Genomic DNA, 19,210 nt, shown 5'->3' on the forward strand with positions numbered 1-19,210 from the left:
TTTATGCTAATCCAAATAAGACAAATGATGGTGCAAAATTCTTACAACTCTATTACCGTTGACTTTGAAGATCTGGGAAGGAAGCTCAGAAACCTGGAAGCTGAGAGCTCATCCACCTATTACATGGAAGAGGACTAGATACGTAATAAAGAAGCAAATGCATGAGTTGCTATACAAATTCTAGATAATGGACTACTCATACGTCATGTTGTTGTTAGTTGCAAAGTCGTGTCGGACCCATCGCGACCCCATGGACAACATTTCTCCAGGCCTTCCTATTCTCTACCATTCTCTGGAGTCTATTTAAGCTCACGCCTACTGCTTCAGTGACTCCATCCAGCCACCTCATTCTCTGTCGTCCCCTTCTTCTTTTGCCCTCAATGTTTCCCAGCATTAGACTCTTCTCCAGTGAGTCCTTCCTTTTCATTAGGTGGCCAAAGTATTTGAACTCATATGTCATAAGAACTGGTTAAAATACTTGGGGCCAAAACGTGCCAAAACTTCAACTAGCTTAAAGGATCCTGTTAAAACATTTAATAAAAATTAGGAAGAACACTGACTGATAGTGTTCATCAACTTCGTCATTTATGCACTAAGGCTCAGAGTATATTCAAAGGTTTTTAAGAACCAACAAGATGATCTTGAACTCTTAGTACAAAAGGTAAATTTGATTTAATGCATATCATAGAGGTTTTGTGAAATGACTTCCATGATTGGAATACAGACTTTGAGGAATACAGTCTGTTCAAAAGGAACAGCATCAATAAAAAGGTGGAAGCATCTGAGCAGAAATCTAAATAAATGAACTTGGCAGTATTATGAAGTATATAAAGTAGAATGTATACTATAAAAAAGTATTTCAGAGATATTGATCAGTACCTGGCATAGACATGAATCCAAAGATAGCAACAAAGAGCCTTGGTGGTGCAGCAGACTAAGTGCTGTTATGTAGCACTTAGCTGCCAGCTGCCTGCAATTAGTGCAAGTTCAAATCTCACCAGGCTCAAGGTTGACTCAGCCTTCCATCCTTCTGAGGTAGGTAAATTGAGGACCCGGATTGTGGGGGCAATAAACTGACTTTGTAGAAACACCGCTTATGGGGGGCCAAAAGCCCTAATAAGCAGGTATATACAAAAGAATGAAGGCTATTGCTATAAGTGCATTGTAAGCCGCCCTGAGTCTTCGGAGGAAGGGGGCATATAAATTGAACTAATAAAAAGCGAAAGATTTATACGATCTGAAGAGAAACCAGAGTAGGAGTATAAAGTGCGTTAAATAAATAGCAACAAATAGTTTAAGTGACACCAGATATATTCTATGTATATATGTATAAACACTGTATATCCGATGTTAATAGAAATGAGATTTTTTGTATGTATATAAAACTCAATAAAGTATCTATTAAAAAAAAATTGAACTAATAAATAAATAAACAAATGAACAAAGCTCCTTCTTATACCAGTTCCAAAGCACTTCCTTTAAAACACTTTTAAGTATGAATGGCTCTGTTTACTGGTACAGATAGTTCTTGAGTTACAACCAGTGGTGGGTTGCTCCCGGTTCGAACCGGTTCTATAGAACCGGTAGTAAAACCGGCGGGAGGCTCCGCCCACCGACCCCAATGTCATTAAAATGCTTCTGCGCATGCGCAGAAGCTTCTGTGCTTGTGCAGAAGAGTGCATGTGTGCGCGAGCAAAGCAAGCACACGCACGTGGTCCCATTGCAAACCAGTAGTAAAGGTAAGTAGAACCCACCCCTGGTTACGACCATAAGGGAGCCTGCTCATCACAATAATAATGTGTGACAGTAGTAAAATGGGTCAATCAGGCGACTGGTCCATTTTACAACTGTCACACCCAATTTTATGGCCTGTCTGTTAAGTGAGTCACCATAGTTGTTAAGTGAACACCACAGTCGTTAAGCAAACAGGTGGATTGCTATGGGGTAGTTTCACCAAAAACCAAAAGCAAATTCCCATTTTTGGCAAAACAGTCATAAAACACAGTCATATAACCATGGGATGCTGCAAATGGCTATAAATGTGACCCAGTTGCCAAGCACCTGAAATGAAGTCACATGATTGTGCGGGAGTTGACCGTTGGAGTTTTGAATCTGGCTTGTAAGTACCCCCCCTCCAAGACAGATGAATGGAATGGAACAGAATGGAACAGAACAGAACAGAACAGGAGTTGGAAGGGACCTTGAAGGTCTTCAAATCCAGACCCCTGCTTAGGCAGGAAACCCTATACCAGTGATGACTGACCTTTTTACCATCGCGTGCCAAAAGTGGGGGTCACACAGGGAGTTGTGCGCATGCGTGCCCACACCCAAAATTCAATGCGCCCTACCCCCCGCACGTGACCCCCCCATGCTCCCCCGCTTTTGGCACGTGATGGCACGGTGGGCCCAGTAGGCCTGTTTTCGCCCTCCCCAGGCTCCAGAGGCTTTTTTGGAGCCTTGGGAGGGCAAAAACGGCCTTCCTCACCCCCAGAGGCCCTCAGGAGAACAGGCCAGAAACAGCCTGTTTCCTGACTTCTGGTGGGTCCGGAAGGCCCAAAAATCAGGTGGCCAGCGTGCGCATGCTTGCTGGAGCTGAGCTAGGGCAATGCTTGCGTGCCCACAGATATGGCTCCATGGCTCTATGGTGCCATAGGTTCGCAGTCACGGCCCTATACCATATACCATTCAGATAAATGGCTGTCCAATCTCGTCTTTAAATCTTTCAGTGTTGGAACATTCACAACTCCTGGAGGCAAGTTGTTCCACTGATTAATCGTTCTAATTGTCAGGAAATTTCTGGTCTGCTGGAACACTGAATAGTCGCTAAGCAACAAGTCATAAATTGAGAACTACTTATAGTTCCAGAAAGTACTTTTTAAAGGTAGTTTCCCAAGATAGTTCTAGAACTACCAAGAGAAAAACCACACCTCAACCAACACTGGCAGGAGAAACTACTGTATATAAACAAACAGTAAACCCACATTCACCAGCACAGATGATCTTCCCTAGTTGGGTAATGAAACATCTTCAAGTAACAATCAAGCTCAGAGAGCACCAAGACTCCACAATTCAGTCCTGAATTACATATATTCTCTTATCTTGATTTTGACTTCCTTGTCTTTGTTATATTTTGTAACCTTGTTGTGAGCCCAGCTGCATTATGTAGTATAAGATAGTTGGTCATATTAATATTTTTTTAAAAAAAACTCTGAGCACCAAAATTGCTACAGTTGGTGCATCTCCATTTTGGGGTCATTCCTGCCTTGCAGATCTGTGTCTAGAGATGGGAAGGAGTAATTAGCAATCCATTAATCTCCCTGTCTGGGCCTAGATGGCAGAGTGAAAAGGTCAGCTTTAAACCAAATTGTCTACAGATTTAAGCTCAAATGCTCTGCTATAAGCAGAATTTAATTTATTGTCCAAATTCAGATAGTGAACCTTGCTATGCATTAACACACTATATAAACCCAGAATTCAGATAAAGAAAGGATGCACAAACAAATGCTTAGCTTCAAGGGGGAAGATAATACTACACAATAAAGAAATTAAACTGTACTCCAAATACCAATCATGTTTCACTATTTACTAACAGATATTTAAGATAGTTACAGCTTTGCTCTATGCAGCATGACATAACTGCATTTATCACTGTGATAGTTTTACAGTTAATCATTTCAGTAACTGAGCTGCACAAAATATACAGCCCAATTTAGTTATCAAAGAGAATCTCCTAATCACAAAAAAAAAAAAAAAAAAAAAAAAAATCCCACACACCACTTTCTCTGAGATGCAAACTATGGCCAATTCATATCTAATCACTTCACAAATATTACTTAATGCAGTTTGGTTTTTCAATCCGAGCTGTGTCCCTTTGTACTCTTCCATTCAGATTGCAGCTAGATCAGTGTTTCTCAACCTTAGCCAGTGGTGGGTTGCTACCAGTTCGCCCCAGATCAGGCGAACTGGTAGCGGTGGTGGCGGGAGGCTCCGCCCACCCACCCAGACACTTCTGCGCATGCGAAGTGTTGTACACAAGCGCGACTGCGCGCACATGAGCGAACCGGTAGCAAACTAAATTGAAACCCACTACTGATCTTAGCCACTTGAAGATGTGTGGGCTTCAACTCCCATGGTGCCTGTGGAATTCTGGGAGTTGAAGTCGAAACATCTTCAAGAGGCCGAGGTTGAGAAACACTGAGCTAGATCAAAATAATCAGTATCCTAAATTGCTTCCCAAAAACTACCCAATACCATAAATTGAAGAAGAAATGTTCTACTAATTTCATAAATTGAAACCTAAAAAAGTTCCATTTGTCCTAATCAAGTCTTTGTATTAAGGCAAGAAATGTCAAAGGTAACCCAACCCTATTTTGGAATGATCAATGTGCAAAAAAAAAAAAAAATCTTTCTTTGTGGTTAGTTTCACAAGCCACAAATCACCCAGGACTCAGTTGAAGCCTCATGCAAATTATTTGCCTTAAGCTCCTTTAGCTATGAACTGAAGTTTTACCAAATCGTTTTGAACAGTTATAAAAAGTCAACAGAAACATATGTGAAATTAAGGGGAGGTAGTGTAGTGACACAATGGAGGTTGTTATATTAATTTGCTTCAGTCCTGAAAAACTGACCCTGAAGAGGTCTGTTTAGAAAATAGATATACAGTATTTCATCGGGATCAAGGATACACAAAAAACATATTCAATAATATCTAGCACCGTTAGACTGCAAAGCTGAATCAGTGTCACATGAAAATGATATTGCTAATTAAGTTACAAATGATCCACAAATTCAGAGAAGTTATTCTCATGAATCAAAACCAAACCCTGGTTAACGTTCACCAATGAAAACATGCCCAGTTGTGGTCACTCTGCTTAAAAGCCACTGTCTTTTTCCTTATACTACCTTTACATTCCTTTACATTCATGTAAAACAGGTCATCTGAACTGGCTGCCCAGAACAAAATCAGATGCAGTTACTTATTTCCAGTAACTGAAATATGAAAAAGAAATATGTCCAGTTACAGTACATATTTTCTTGGCTTAATGCAGCATTTCAATTAATGCAATTCTACTGAATAATCTGAAATACCTGTCAACTTTTAGCATGGGCAACATTATTCATCAGCTCTTGAGGGGGTGCAATGGCTCAGCAATTAAAGACACTGGGTTTGTCAATTGGAAAGCTGACAGCCTGGGTTCGAGACCCAAACTTCGTGTGACAGGGTCAGGGTGAGCTCCCATTCAGTGGTGGGATTCAAAAAATTTTACTACCAGTTCTGTGGGTGTGGCTTGGTGGGTGTGGCATGGCATGGCATGGCATGGCATGGCATGGCTTGGTGGGCGTGGCAGGGAAAGTTTACTGTAAAATCTCCATTCCCTCCACACTCCAGGGGAAGGTTACTGCAAAATCTCCATTTCCTCCCGATCAGCTGGGACTCGAGAATAGATGCGGGTGGGGCCAGTCAGAGGTGGTATTTACGGGTTCTCTGAACTACTCAAAATTTCTGCTACCACTTCTCCAGAACTGGTCAGAACCAGCTGAAATCCACCTCTGCTCCCATTACTTGCTAAAGCTCCCATTACTTGCTAAAGCTCGAAAGCATGCAAATGCAAGTAAATAAATAGGTACCACTTAGGAGGGAAGGTAACAGCATTCCATGCACCTTGGCAAAAAGTTATGCTGGCCATATGACTACAGAAGTGTCTTCAGACGACGCTGGTTCCTGCAGCTAAAAAACAAAGTTGAGCACCACCTCCTAAGAATCAGACATGACTGGACAGGGGAAACCTTTATTCATCGCTTTAGAGCAGATCCAGAAAACTGGTTTGACAATAAGGCATATATCAGAGAGCCAGATCCATTTATATTAATTTTTTAATATTCTGACACATTTGAAGGTAGAAGAATTAGTTATAATTTATGGTTGAAATTTGCGGTTGAAAATACAGGGCTTCAGGAATCATGCTGTCTTCATTAGAGCAGCCAATTATACAGCTTATCACTAACTCTCCTCAGGTAGAGAACAAATATACAGTAGTGGCCAAAATTGTGGAAATGTTTTGGGAAAAGTGTATTTTTGAGGTTTGATGGCTAATAACACCGCTTTTTTGGGGAGTTTCAAGATAATCATATTCCACTGCTGGAATAGCCTGGGAACAGCCCAGATCTTAACCCAATTGAAAATCTATGGAGCCGACTAAAGAAACTTGTTAGTCAGAAGCGACCCAGCAATAAAACCCAGTTAATAGAAGCAATCACTCAATCTTGGTTTCACATTATAACAGCTGCAGAACTAAAAGACTTGGTTCACTCCATGGGAAGACGTTGTAAGGCTGTAATTCATGCTAAAGGTTACCCAAATAAGTATTAACTGACATGGTGATATTTTTTGTATATCTCGTTTTTTCTATGGTGATAATTTTTGTATATCTTATTTTTTCTATGTGTTTCACTTTTCTTCTTTATGCTGTAACTGCTATTCTAATAGAAAATCCTTCATAAAAGTTATTGCCTTACTTTCTTGATTAAATTATCTTTCCATTGATATATAATTTTATGGTACTACACTGCCAAAAAAGTGGTGTTATTAGCTAGTTTTAGAAAATACACTTTCCCCAAAAGGTTTCCACAATTTTGGCCACTACTGTAGTTGAAAGAAGATGAAAAAAGAGGCAAAATAAGTACCTGCAGAAATGCAAATCCTAAACAGAAAGACAAGACCATAACAAAGAAGTGTTAGCCATCTGCCCTCCAGAGACACACTACCAATCGTAATTCAAAATCTTTATTCCTCCCAATTATTCTTTTTAAAGTCAGAGTTTAAGCCCTTCGGTTAGAAGACGTCTTTCTATTTTAAAGAAAAGCATGTCACCCCCCTCAAAATTAGATTTTCCCTAGCTATGTGTGTGCATAGATCTCTATATTTTTTTTAAAAAATTGCATTTTATAGTTTTCTTAGGGATATATTTACCAACTAATGAAATGTTTGTGGGAAGTCTATCCAGCAATGGATAAAAAAAAAACAGTTTTCTCCTCAAGGACAGAACACAGAACTTGCTCTATTTGCAGAAAAGCATTTTCCTCCTGGAACCATCCGAGGTGTACTCAGCTCATTGCAAAGGCTGTGTGATTCATTCATTAAGAGCCAGTACCCAAAATGTATAAGGCCACCACAGCCATTTAAGACAGGAGGCTCTTTTGGGGAGACGGAGGTGAACCAAGACAAGACATATGATTCTACATCCAGCCCTCCTTTTAATCTAATTTTGTGGCAAAACAGAAGGAAGTGAAAGAAACTTCACATGATTATCTTCCACAGGCTGGCTATTTTCAAACAACTGCCTGTAGCCAAGAGTCTCTTCCCATTAGATGCAATTTGCTTTAATTCAGAAACCCGACTCCAGTCATGGAGATGTATTTCCATGTTCCTTTTAATGTTGGGCAAAGGTTCAATTCACTAAGTCAGACTTGTATTATTTGATTGCAATTGATTCTCACAGCAGCTGCTTCAGCCAAAGCTCTTTGCTTTTTCTCTTTAAACTCTGGGGAAATTGGCTCACACCCTCAGGCTAAACTGCCTTCTTTTACAAGGTCAGGCTATGCTGACTGAGATAAAGGCATGCGATTCTTATTCACTTCTGTATGTTTAGCGAAGAATTATCAGAGCTGGCTAGAAAATATAATTTTATTTAATTCAGTCATTACTTGCAGACAAGAAAACAACTTGATGCCACAGTAAAACAGGATGGTTCTGTTCCCAATAAGGCAGAACCTCTGGATCTAGGCTGCAAAAATTATGGATGGCTATTAGATAATAGCAAGTGTATTGTCTGTATCACTTTGTTACCCGGTAGGAGTTTTCACATTCTTATACGCAAGACTTGTTTTGTTTACAAGTCTAAATTTTAGCTTAGCATATTGTACAAGTCCATTCTACTCTCTTCCGTGTGACATGTGCCTTTAGAAAACTTAGTTAATTGTGATCTGCAGGTCTTGTGAACATAGCCACAAGTGACGACCTAGCACATCATGTATGTACTAATACACAAATCTATAATATTTCCAAAAACTGGTTGGTTGGTTGGTTGGCTGGCTGGCTGGCTGGCTGGCTTTTGTTTTTATGAACACTGTACATTTTTTAGTTGCAGGAGTAGAAAGGAATTAAGATTACTCCAAAACATTTTCCTGCCTCAGACAAAGGACTAAATATTTCATATTCCTCAATGTTTAGATATTTGTCTGGGATTCCCCATGACTTATTTTAATGATGGTCATAGAATAATATCCTCCATCACATCTGAAAGAAGCACATCACTGCCTTCCAACTGATGGGAATGACTACAAGAGGCTTGGAATTAGTAACAGTCCTCAGCTTTTAGCATCTGAGCACATGGCTCAGATTAAACACAGTCATTGGGCTCACACAATAAACTAAGCCAAAACCAAATAAAAATTAAGCCAAAACCAAATAAACCACTTCATTTTTAGCACACTGCATAAACTGGCCAGTATAGTGATAAATTTTAATTAATGGTTTAGTGTGTTACATAAACACAGCTGAGTTTATTTAATAAACTATTATTAAACAAAACATAGCTTAGCATATTGTGTGAATCAGGTCGATGTCTGTAGAATTAGGAGTGTTAAAAAGTAAGAGTTTACTATGTTTGAAAGTGCACTCTTATACAAATAGATAACAATTGTCCAGAGACTTTACAATTTTCCCCCCCATGGTCCTCCAGTGACAATTTGTATGACTGTCAAAGTTATGTCACTTAGCGCAACTGCAGCTCCATTATCTAAATGGGATGTTGCTAAGTGAGACATTTGTTAAGTGAATTTTGTCCCATTTTATGACCTTTCTTGCCACAGTGAATCTTCTGCAGCTATTAAGCTATTAACCTGGTTGCTAAGTGAATCTGGCTTCCCCACTGACTTTGCTTGTCAGAAGGTTGCAAAAGGTGATCACAGGACCTCGGGACACTACAACTATCAGAAATATGAGTCAGTTGCCAAGCATCCAAATTTTGATCATGTGACCATCGGTATGCTTAAGCGTGAAAAACAATCAGGTCCCTTTTTTCAGTGCCTTTGTAACTTTGAATGGTCACTAAATGAACTGTTGTAAATTGAGGACTATCTGTAGTTCACAGATATGCCAGCACTGGATACCAGGGTGAGAATTAGGGAATGTAGATTGCTTTCTAATCCATTAGCTGTTAGCTGCTTCTTCCCAGAATCTTTTTTACTTAATTGCAGTGGTGGAATTCAAATTTTTTTACTACGTTCTGTGGGCGTGGCTTGGTGGGAGTGGTGTGGCTTGGTGGGCATGGCAGGGGAAGGATATTGCAAAATCTCCATTCCCACCCCACTCCAGGGGAAGGATACTGCAAAATCCCCATTCCCTCCCCACTCCTGGGGGAAGGATAATGCAAAATATCCATTCCCACCCCATTCTGGAGCCAGCCAGAGGTGGTATTTGCTGGTTCTTCAAACTACTCAAAATTTCCACTACTGGTTCTCCAGAACCTGTCAGCACCTGCTGAATTTCATCCCTGCTTAATTGGCTTTTAAGCATAAACTTTTGCTTAGAGATTTTCTATATCCGATTCACCAATATTCTCATTCAAACCAACTGTTCAAATGCTTCATCACACCTTTTTTTAGGGCTTAAGATTCCCAGGGTGGAGAAGTCACTACTGTCTTTCAGAATATAGTACCTAAAGACTGGGTATTGATCTCTTTCATGTTTATAATATGTTTTCAACTATCTAAGCCCAGAACCACAATTTGCTTTTCCTAAAGAAAAAGCTTGCATTGTTGCAATGGAAAGCCCTCCTTCTGGAGTAATTTTAATCATAAACGTTCTCATTCAGACTCCGTTGGAGAAAGAAAAGAATACATTTCCCTGCATGTTTTGATTGCAGTGATTTTTTTTGAAATGTTCATGTAAGGAAGTGGATACTGCTACTCTATATTTAACATCAGCTCTCTTTTGGCTCTCACTCTGGTCTTAATTTAAAGAAAAATCATCTAGAATTAGAGGTAGATAAATGGTCAGCAACAGCAAACTGTGCTCTGTCTGCCATGTCTCCAGGACTACCCAGCCCAACTAGGAAAAAGAAATGTGTTGGTCTTTTTTAAAATATTAGATGACTGAATTGCTTAGGCACAAGCTGCTTGAAACAAAAACTATTCCCCGAAGCTCCCAATTTATACCAAGCAGAGAGCAAAGACAGCATTCTTCCAGGTAATCCATCATTTAAACATTGTGGGACATCTACCATGACACCCAATTGCCTAATCTTTCGCTAATGAGAAAGAGATAGACTGCTGCTGAAATCTCCTCCATTTGATTAATCAACGTAATCACAGAGCTCTTACTTGGGCTTGCAATGTGACAAATGCACTGTAAGAGAGGTGGATTCAGTGAGAGAGTTGTCTCAAAATAGCAAGTCAAAAGTGGAGAAAATTTTGAGTACATAAATGGGTTATCAAATCTGAATGGAAGAAACTATGCGATGGGTAGGATCTTTGTGCGATTAGCGTCTTTTGGATACCAGCGTGGTGACTCAATACACCAGATAAGAAATACACAGTGCAGTCATTAACATAACTACTGATTACATCTGTAAGTCCTTAGTTGTTTGTTTTTCATTATACTACACCACGGGTATCAAAGTCGCCATGTCACGTTGCTGTCAAGTGACGTATCATGATTTTTTTTCCCTTTGCAGAGTTGGGGTGGGCGTGGCCTGTGTGTGACGCATCCGGTCCGTGGGCCACCAGTTTGGCACCCTGTACTACACAATCTTGAAGTGTTAAACTGATAACACTTACTGTTACCAGTAGGTGATGTAGACAAAGTAGATGAAGACCCAATGTTAGAATTATTTTAGGTACCATTCTAATTACAGGGAGAAAGTATGTCACAGCCTCATGAAGAAGTGATGACATGGCCAAACCAAAGAAGTAAGCAAGCTTGATGTCACTGTTACTAACAATCACAATATCTAAAACAAGACCACATTATAAAGCAAAAACATATGAAATGAAATGTAAGAAACTGAGTATTTAAGAAGTAAACAAACAAACTTGAGTGTTTGTTTACCCCAAGTGAAATTAACCACTACATATGAGTTAATGTGATATGCTATGCATTTTGACGACCACTGCCAGTTGCTGCAGATTTGGTGGTATACAAATGGGAGAGACCTGTTTTGATCTAAGATAGCCAAAAATCAGAAGGAGTCTGGTAGAACCTTTTGTTAAGATTTTATTAAAAGGCATACTATTTTGTGAAGAACATCTCACTTCATCAGATTCACTGAGTGGTCAATGGATATACCATAGGTTTTAAATTAGGACAAGGTGGAGAAATAAAGGGAGAGGAAGACTCATCTCAGTTTAAATTTTGCATCAATGTAGTTGCTTCAAGCAACATATACCAGACTCTAAATATGTGGGCACTTCCAATAGAGAACATCTGAATCAATTCCTAATAGTAAGTCGAGTACATGTAATTGACTCATCCAACTAATCCAAGTTTAAATTGCACAGCAGTTCATGGATTATTGAGGTCATATATATAGGTCAAGTTTAGAAAATTAAAGAAAGAGTTGATCCAGCAAGTCTTGACTTGACTTGAACCTCGAGTCAGAATCTAAGATCAATATAAGGAAGAGATTCAGAACATTCCAGTTATAATATATAAAAGAGAATATGAAAACCTATGAGAAAAAAATAAAGAGATTGTATGGAATCCACATTTTTTCTAAGCTGATATATACAGCTCAGAAAAACAGGTACTGAGAAAAGAAGCAACAAGATAGATGGTTTCAAATTAGGCACTTGGATATGGTTAGTAATACCATAGTATCAGGGACTACAAGATGAGCCAACAAACTTGGACAAATAAAGACTATTTCCTTGAGGTGATGATGAGCAAGCATAAATTCATGTATTTTGGACATCTGATTTAACCAAATGATAATCAAGAAAAATGACTGTGCTTGGCAAAATTGAGAGAAGTAGAAGAGGAAGGCAATGGATCAAGTGATGGAGAGGATCATATCCTTGGAACACTACAGATTATGACCAAAGGCAAGTTGAAATGTTAAGCATTGGATGCTCAAGAATCAATATGACATAGTTGCATCTCATGTTGTAATGCTAATAGCCATCCATCCACCCATCCACCCATCCATTTACCATACATCTAGAGTATGCATCTACAGTACATTTTAAATCTCATGCATGATTGAGAAAGCAATATCTGGTTTCAAATAGTACTAAAGAGATCTATGATAATCTATCATGTGAATTCACATGTATCTTTCCTCATATTCAGCATAGCTGCCATGTTGGCCTAGTAAATCATTAAATGAATGGTTTTTCAAAATCTACCTTTATGTTCTTCTTTTTGATTGTCACTTTGAAATAATCCTCTGCACATATCCAAAGAGTGTCATGCAATGCCCTGCATCCATATGTATCAATCAGTGTGGTGCCATGGAACATGGGATCCATTATTTTTTATTTATGCACTGATCCTAGATTTGACAGTGGCTCTTTTTTAATTTCTCTGACACAAACATGTTTAGATTTTGAAATGTGAATGCATACAAACTACCATATTTTGGAGAGTGAACTACTGTTTATTGATTTCATCTGTGACAAAGGTGTGCATAAAAATCAATGGCTTATATAAAGTTACATGTCTGAGATGTAGGTTGGTTGTGGAGTGATAGCACAATGAATGATTCATTGAACTTCCCAGTACAGTGTATGCATTTGCGTCTTTTGAAAGTATTTGGGAGAGGCATGGTTTCTATGATTCATAAGGATTTATATCTCAGATCCATGAGTTAGCTCTGATTTAATTTTAAATATAAAATTATGATAATTCTTAAGAATATGCACCTCAGAATCTTCTTCCCATAGGATCCAAAAATAATCAGATCAGCTGAAATTCAAAAAGAAATCTATTCTGCTTTGCATCCCATTGGAATAAAAATAATTAAAAGTTGTGATTTTGTTCTTTTTGTCTGTTGAGAAAGAAATGGGATTTATAGCTTCATGGTATTTCAGGCAGGTATCTTGTTAAAAATTAGAGCATCCATATTCAAGGCTTTGGGGAAAGGTGGTTGCAACATGGCAATGCCAAAAATAATCAGAACAATGATTCTAATGGATGATTCTGTGCAGAAGGATGTGGGCTATGTTTCTAGTAAACCTCATATAGAAAGCACAAGAAACCATGCTTCAGAGCCACATTTTGAAACAATATCAGATATGTATGGAGATTCACAGTCATCCAGGTAATGGTGCTTTTTCAAAAGACAACTGGAATTTCTTTGTTTTTTCTTGAAGACGTTTCACTTCTCACCCAAGAAGCTTCATCGGTTTTGACTGAATGGTGGAGAATAGAAGGATTTATATTCCTTCAGACATTTGGTCATTAGCACTTTCTGAGAGTCGTCATTGAGGCCACTTGAAGGTTTATGAAGGGACAGCCCCTTCAGCAGTTCCAAGAAGGTGTTCTGTCCCCGTCTCACACACGCACCCCCCACAGACAGGCAACAGCTAAAGAACTCAACCGACAACAGTTTTATCTGGTATCAGAATTGGCAGCAACCCAGTGGCTGGCTGCCAGGTATTCTTTACTCACGAGGGGGGAGTTTCTCCCTTCATCCGGGAACAAAGCCAATACATAATAATCAACAAAGTCCAGTAAATACAAAGAAGGTCGTCCGATATCCGTGTTTTGCTTGTCACAGAGCTGAACTGACCACCACACCCTCTTTTATACCCTGTGGGGTGTGGTCCAATGACTCAGCCTAATCCCTGGCACACCTCTTCTTCTGTTGCGCGCGCTTATCTCTGCGACGCTGCCGAGGATCCAGCCAAGACTCATCTTCCTCATTACTGTCCACCTGTGGCTGCATGGACGTGCTTGGCCCCGGGCCTATCTCTTGACCTTCGGCAGACACCGAAGGCATTGCCAGAGAGGAGGGTCCTGGAGAGGGAGGCCTTGCCAACTCCTCTCCTTCACTCTCGGAGTCCTCTCCTGCCGATAACACAGGCTCAGGTAGTGGAGCCACAACATAAGTTTCCACACCCATTTGCACTATTGTGGTGACCCTGAGGGCAGAGATAGACCTCCAAGTGGCCTCAGCGAATCTCAGAAGGATGCTAATGACCAGAGGCAAGGAATATAAATCCTTTCATTCTCCATCATTCAGTGAGAACTAAAGAAGTTTCTTGGATGAGAAGCGAAGTGTCTTCACGGAAAAACAAAGAAAACCCAGTTGCCTTTTCAAAAAAGCGCCTTTGGGACATGTCAATGTCAAAATTCATCAGAATAATTATGGCTTAATTCCCTGCAGAAAATTATATGACTTTATGTAAATGTCACCAGAAATTGTGAACTGCAGTGAGGCTCAGTGGCTCAATTCCATGTTTTTCCACCACAGTAGTGACAAAAAAATCTTAGCATATATGATTGTGATGGCAGACTGACTGCTGTATGAATCAGTAAGATCTAAGGAAATCCACATTTTGCCCTGTGCTGGTACCAAAAATAATTGGATCTCTTATGCTTAAAACTATGGTTATGGTATGGTCCCCAGGTAAAATTATAAGAATCTTTGGGGAACCACATCTCAAATCCCAAATAGTTAAGGTGCTCTCTGGACAACTGGATACGATACGTGATAAGACAATAGCTTCGTGTGGGTCTCATGTAGGAATTATGTGAATCCATAATTTAGATCCACATTTTGCACCACAGCAGAATGAGAAACTGTTTGTTCCTGATTTTGTTCCTGATTTTTTTTTTTTTTTTTTTGCTGATTCCATGCAAACAGCTGTGATCTAAGAATTGAGTGTGGTTTCCTGTGAATTCTTTATTTAAAAAATCATGCAATTCCCAAAAATCCAAGTCTGAGTTCCACATGTTTTTGTTATCACCCTGTCAATAATTACCACACCATGTGATGATACATGTGCTCGGCAATTTGAGGGTGGTTTCCTAAGGATCTCCTGTACTAGATCATGCAAATGTATTGGACTTTTTAACTGCATAAAGAACATATGATGTAATCGCAATTTGTTAGTATTTTTTGAGGGGAATCCCATGTAAGAATTACAGGCTGGATTTCATGATGCCAACTTTTCTCCGGATCTTTTTTTACTCCATCCTAAATTCGAGCCAGGAGAACTTGGTAACTACTAGGGCAGTGTTTCTCAACCTTGGAAGCTTGAAGATGGGTGGACTTCAACTCCCAGTATCCCCCAGCCAGCGCTGCTGGCTGGGGGATTATGGGAGTTGAAGTCCACCCATCTTCAAGCTACCAAGGTTGAGAAACACTGTATTAGGGCTAAATTATAAATCCGAGGAAAACAGAATCAGAAGAGCCGTACTAGAGCACTAAGAACACTAAGAAAGTCCTTTTGGGTGAGTGAGAATCACGTTAAGGTATCCCCCCCCCCCCAACCCCACCGACTAGTTGGGAAGTTACTGTCAACTGCGATGGCGATCGGGCTTTATTATTCCAATGTCCCGCTCGCGATTCACTTCTCACTGGAGGAGACGGTTTGCTCCCACCCACCCAGCCCAAACAAACAAGAAGGTGCGATCCTGCCGGGAGTTCGCTCCCCGTTGTCAGCCGCAACCCCAGGAAAGAAATCCAAAGCAGCCGCCTAAGAGGAGCCTCCGCGTCCGTCCTTCCCCATCCTCTCCCAGTCGCTGTCGCCTCAACTGAGAATGCCCCCCCCTCTCCGTGCACATGGCCAGCAGGGCGAAGAACCGCTGCCACGGCCGCCGAGAGGATCCCGAGATGCATCGACTTTTTCTTCTTCTGCACCAGCAGCAGCAGCCACCCCTCCCGCCGCCCTCCTTCTCCTCAGGGATTGGATCGCAACGAGAGAGGATCCTTATGAAAGACCGTCCCGATCGCAGCTTCCCCCCCCCACTCCCTCTTTCTCCCTCTCCCCCCCTCCCTCCTCTTTCTCCCTTCCTTCCGCCCTCCCCTCCCTCCCTCTCTCTCTCCTCCCTCTCCCTCTCTCTTTCTCCCTTCCTCCCTCTCCCTCTCCCTCCCTCTTTCTCCCTTCCTCCCTCTCCCTCTCTCTCTCCCGACCTCCCTCTCCATCCTCTTTCTCCCTTTCTCCCTCCCCCTCTCTCCCTCTCTCTTTCTCCCTCTCCCTCTCTTTCTCCCTCCCTCTCTCTCTCCCTCTCTCTCCCTTCCTCCCTATCCCTCTCTCTCCCCCTCCCTCCCTCTCTCCCTCCCTCTCTCTCCCTCTCCCTCCCTCTTTCTCCCTCCTTCCCTTTCCCTCTCTCTCCCTCCCTCTCTCCCTCTCCCTCCCTCCCTCTATCTCCTTCTCCCTCTCTCTTTCTCTCTCCCTCTCCCTCTCCCTCCCTCTTTCTCCCTTCCTCCCTCTCCCTCTCCCTCCCTCTTTCTCCCTTCCTCCCTCTCTCTCCCTCTCCCTCCCTCTTTCTCCCTCCTTCCCTCTCCCTCTCTCTCCCTCCCTCCCTCCCTCTCTCCCTCTCCCTCCCTCCCTCTATCTCCTTCTCCATCTCTCTTTCTCTCTCCCTCTCCCTCTCTCCCTCCCTCTTTCTCCCTTCCTCCCTCTCCCTCTCCCTCCCTCTTTCTCCCTTCCTCCCTCTCCCTCTCTCTCTCCCGACCTCCCTCTCCCTCCTCTTTCTCCCTTTCTCCCTCCCCCTCTCTCCCTCTCTCTATCTCCTTCTCCCTCTCTCTTTCTCTCTCCCTCTCCCTCTCTCCCTCCCTCTTTCTCTCTTCCTCCCTCTCCCTCGCTCTCCCGCCCTCCCTCTCTCTCCCTCCTCTTTCTCCCTTTCTCCCTCCCCCTCTCCCTCTCTTTCTCCCTCTCCCTCTCTCTCTCCCTCCCTCTCTCTCTCCCTCTCCCTCTCCCTTCCTCCATATCCCTCTCTCTCTCCCTCCCTCCCTCTCTCCCTCCCTCTCTCTCCCTCTCCCTCCCTCTTTCTCCCTCCTTCCCTCTCCCTCTCTCCCTCCCTCCCTCCCTCTCTCCCTCTCCCTCCCTCCCTCTATCTCCTTCTCCCTCTCTCTTTCTCTCTCCCTCCCTCCCTCCCTCTCCCTCCCGTTACCTCGCTGCCCCCCTTTCACGCAGCCCTCTCGATGCCCTCCACCTGCGTGGGCCGAGGACGCCGGGGCTGGCAGCCCCTCGCATCCTAGCCAACCCACTTAAGTTCCTTCTCCTCCCATCCGTCCACCCAGCTCCAGCTTAACTCCCCAGCGCGGTTTAGGAGGATGGGGACGACCCCGGCGGCACCCCGCTCCCCACCTAGTCGCCTCCACCTTCGGGTCCAACTCAAGGGTCCCCGGAGAAGCCGAGAGGACCGAGCAGCCGTCCTTACCTGGATGCAACATACTTTGGAAATAGAAGATGACGAGGGCGAAGGATCCCAAGCAAGTGACCAAAACCATCCGGCAAAGCCGATTGATCCTCATTACTTCCAGCAGCGCCTGCTTCATGGCTTTGTCCCGGCGAGAATACTGGAGGTAGGTGGCGGGGAGGAGGGAGACCCTCACCCCGCAGGCTCTTGCCCAAGAGTTGCGTGACGGAGGAGCCGGAGCAAGGGGCAAAGCGGCAGCCTGGGCAAACCGGCCGGCTTCTTCGGGGAACCGGGGCTGGCGCGATGCTGGCGGCGGCGGCGGCGGGCGGCGAGAGCTCCCTCCTCCTTCCGCTGCTGCTCTGGAGGATGCCTTGGACAGCAGCTCGCGAGCGCTGCTTCATTTGGCTGGGAGCTAGTCCTAGACTGGGGTCTACCACTCGGCTTAGATTGAGAGGGGGGAGACCACTGAGGAAGCCTGTGTAACCTGCGGAAGGGCCGCATCACCTCCGAGAAAGGTCGCTTTGGAATACCATTCGACTCACCCTACTGGAGAATATGGTCGCGTCCGGCTGTTTCCCAAGCCGTGTCGCCGCTTTCTTCGCGGTCCTAAAGCCTCCCGAGTCGCGGAGGGATGCAGTGCGCAGGCTGAGGTGGGTTCGTGGTCTCGGATGGTGAGGAGCATCTTCTCCTCCTATCCCATCCGGCCAGGTGAAAAAAGGTTTGATTGGGGAAGGTTTCCATGCTCTCCTTTCCAAGGTGCCCGGAGCTTTTGCTGTTTGAACCCGCCTGATGATGAGTTCTGGGGTTCTGGAAAATAGTCCTCATTTTTCCTAGCATTTTGGTTGGAGGTAATACAGGTACGATGACCATATTTTCTTGGAAAAATGCCTGAAGAGGGAGCAGATCTGAAGAGGTTCATAAAAAGCATAAAAATGTGTTTATAATTTTATTTTTTTTAAAAAAAAAAACCATTCACGAGCACAACCAAGAACACATTCTAATAAAAATATCTAAAATTAAACAGTATATGTATTTTAAAAAAAAAACAACCAGTTCAATTTCTATATTTTTCTCATGAATATGAACGACTGTCCATTAAGTGATACCCATAACAGTAAAAGTTAAATGACCAAAATAATGGACAAAAGTGAGTTTTTGAAGAATAAATAAATCTAAAGCACAGCTTTCTGAAATAAAAGACTCTCCTTTATAATAAAGGATGTGTGGTCATTGTCAATATAGGTATTAGGCAACTGAGGATTTTTCTCTCTGTATATTTCATGGCCCAGTAGAAATATTTGCATAAGAACTTACGTAAGAAGGAAAGGTTTCTTCAGAGAATAAAAGGCAGATGTGGAGAAAATAAATAAATAAAAGACTTACTAGAAAAGCATTTTAAGAAACTTTTGGTAGCCACAGCAGCCAAACTGTTATACACATCAGCAGGCTAAGACATTGCATTCATTGACTTAACTAATTTCAACCTGTGTTTTAATTTTTTTGTTCTAGATGCCTTGAATGCTCATATAGGTGGGATTGCTGAGTTTAAACAAACAAACAAACAAACAAACATTACCCAAGTTTTCAGTGTCCTTTGTTCAATTTTGGAAGCTAAACTTCAATTGATAAGAAATAAACTTGATATCCAAATATCCATGAGGGAAGGAGGAGCTGTTCAGCAAAGGAGGACATCTGAATTTCAACAGAGAAATTTCTAATTTTGGGATAGGAAATATGTGAGCACTATCTGGTAAGACCTAAAATAGGGTTAATGCTTTTTTTTTTTAAGAAACTCATAGCCCCCAGTTTAAATCCTCACACTAAAGAAGAATCTGGCAA

The 19,210-nt window shown here is 42.2% G+C and overlaps 1 protein-coding gene across 2 annotated transcripts in view; it reads right to left on the reverse strand.

The window, feature by feature from the left end:
* Positions 1-17,510, reverse strand: part of CHST11 (carbohydrate sulfotransferase 11) — a 223,666-nt gene extending 206,156 nt beyond the window's left edge. Inside the window, exon 1 of one of the 2 annotated variants that reach the window (XM_070947342.1) lies at positions 17,408-17,510. In XM_070947342.1, the coding sequence (XP_070803443.1) occupies positions 17,408-17,510 (103 nt within the window). Of the gene's footprint in view, positions 1-17,392 lie in introns of both variants that reach the window. The other variant, XM_070947341.1, reaches the window with a different exon arrangement.
* Between the last annotated feature and the right edge of the window lie 1,700 nt (positions 17,511-19,210).

This window comes from Pituophis catenifer, unplaced genomic scaffold, assembly GCF_029215685.1.
Source record: "Pituophis catenifer annectens isolate HBS135680 unplaced genomic scaffold, rPitCat1.0.hap2 SCAF_7, whole genome shotgun sequence".
Classification (NCBI taxonomy): Eukaryota; Metazoa; Chordata; class Lepidosauria; order Squamata; family Colubridae; genus Pituophis; species Pituophis catenifer.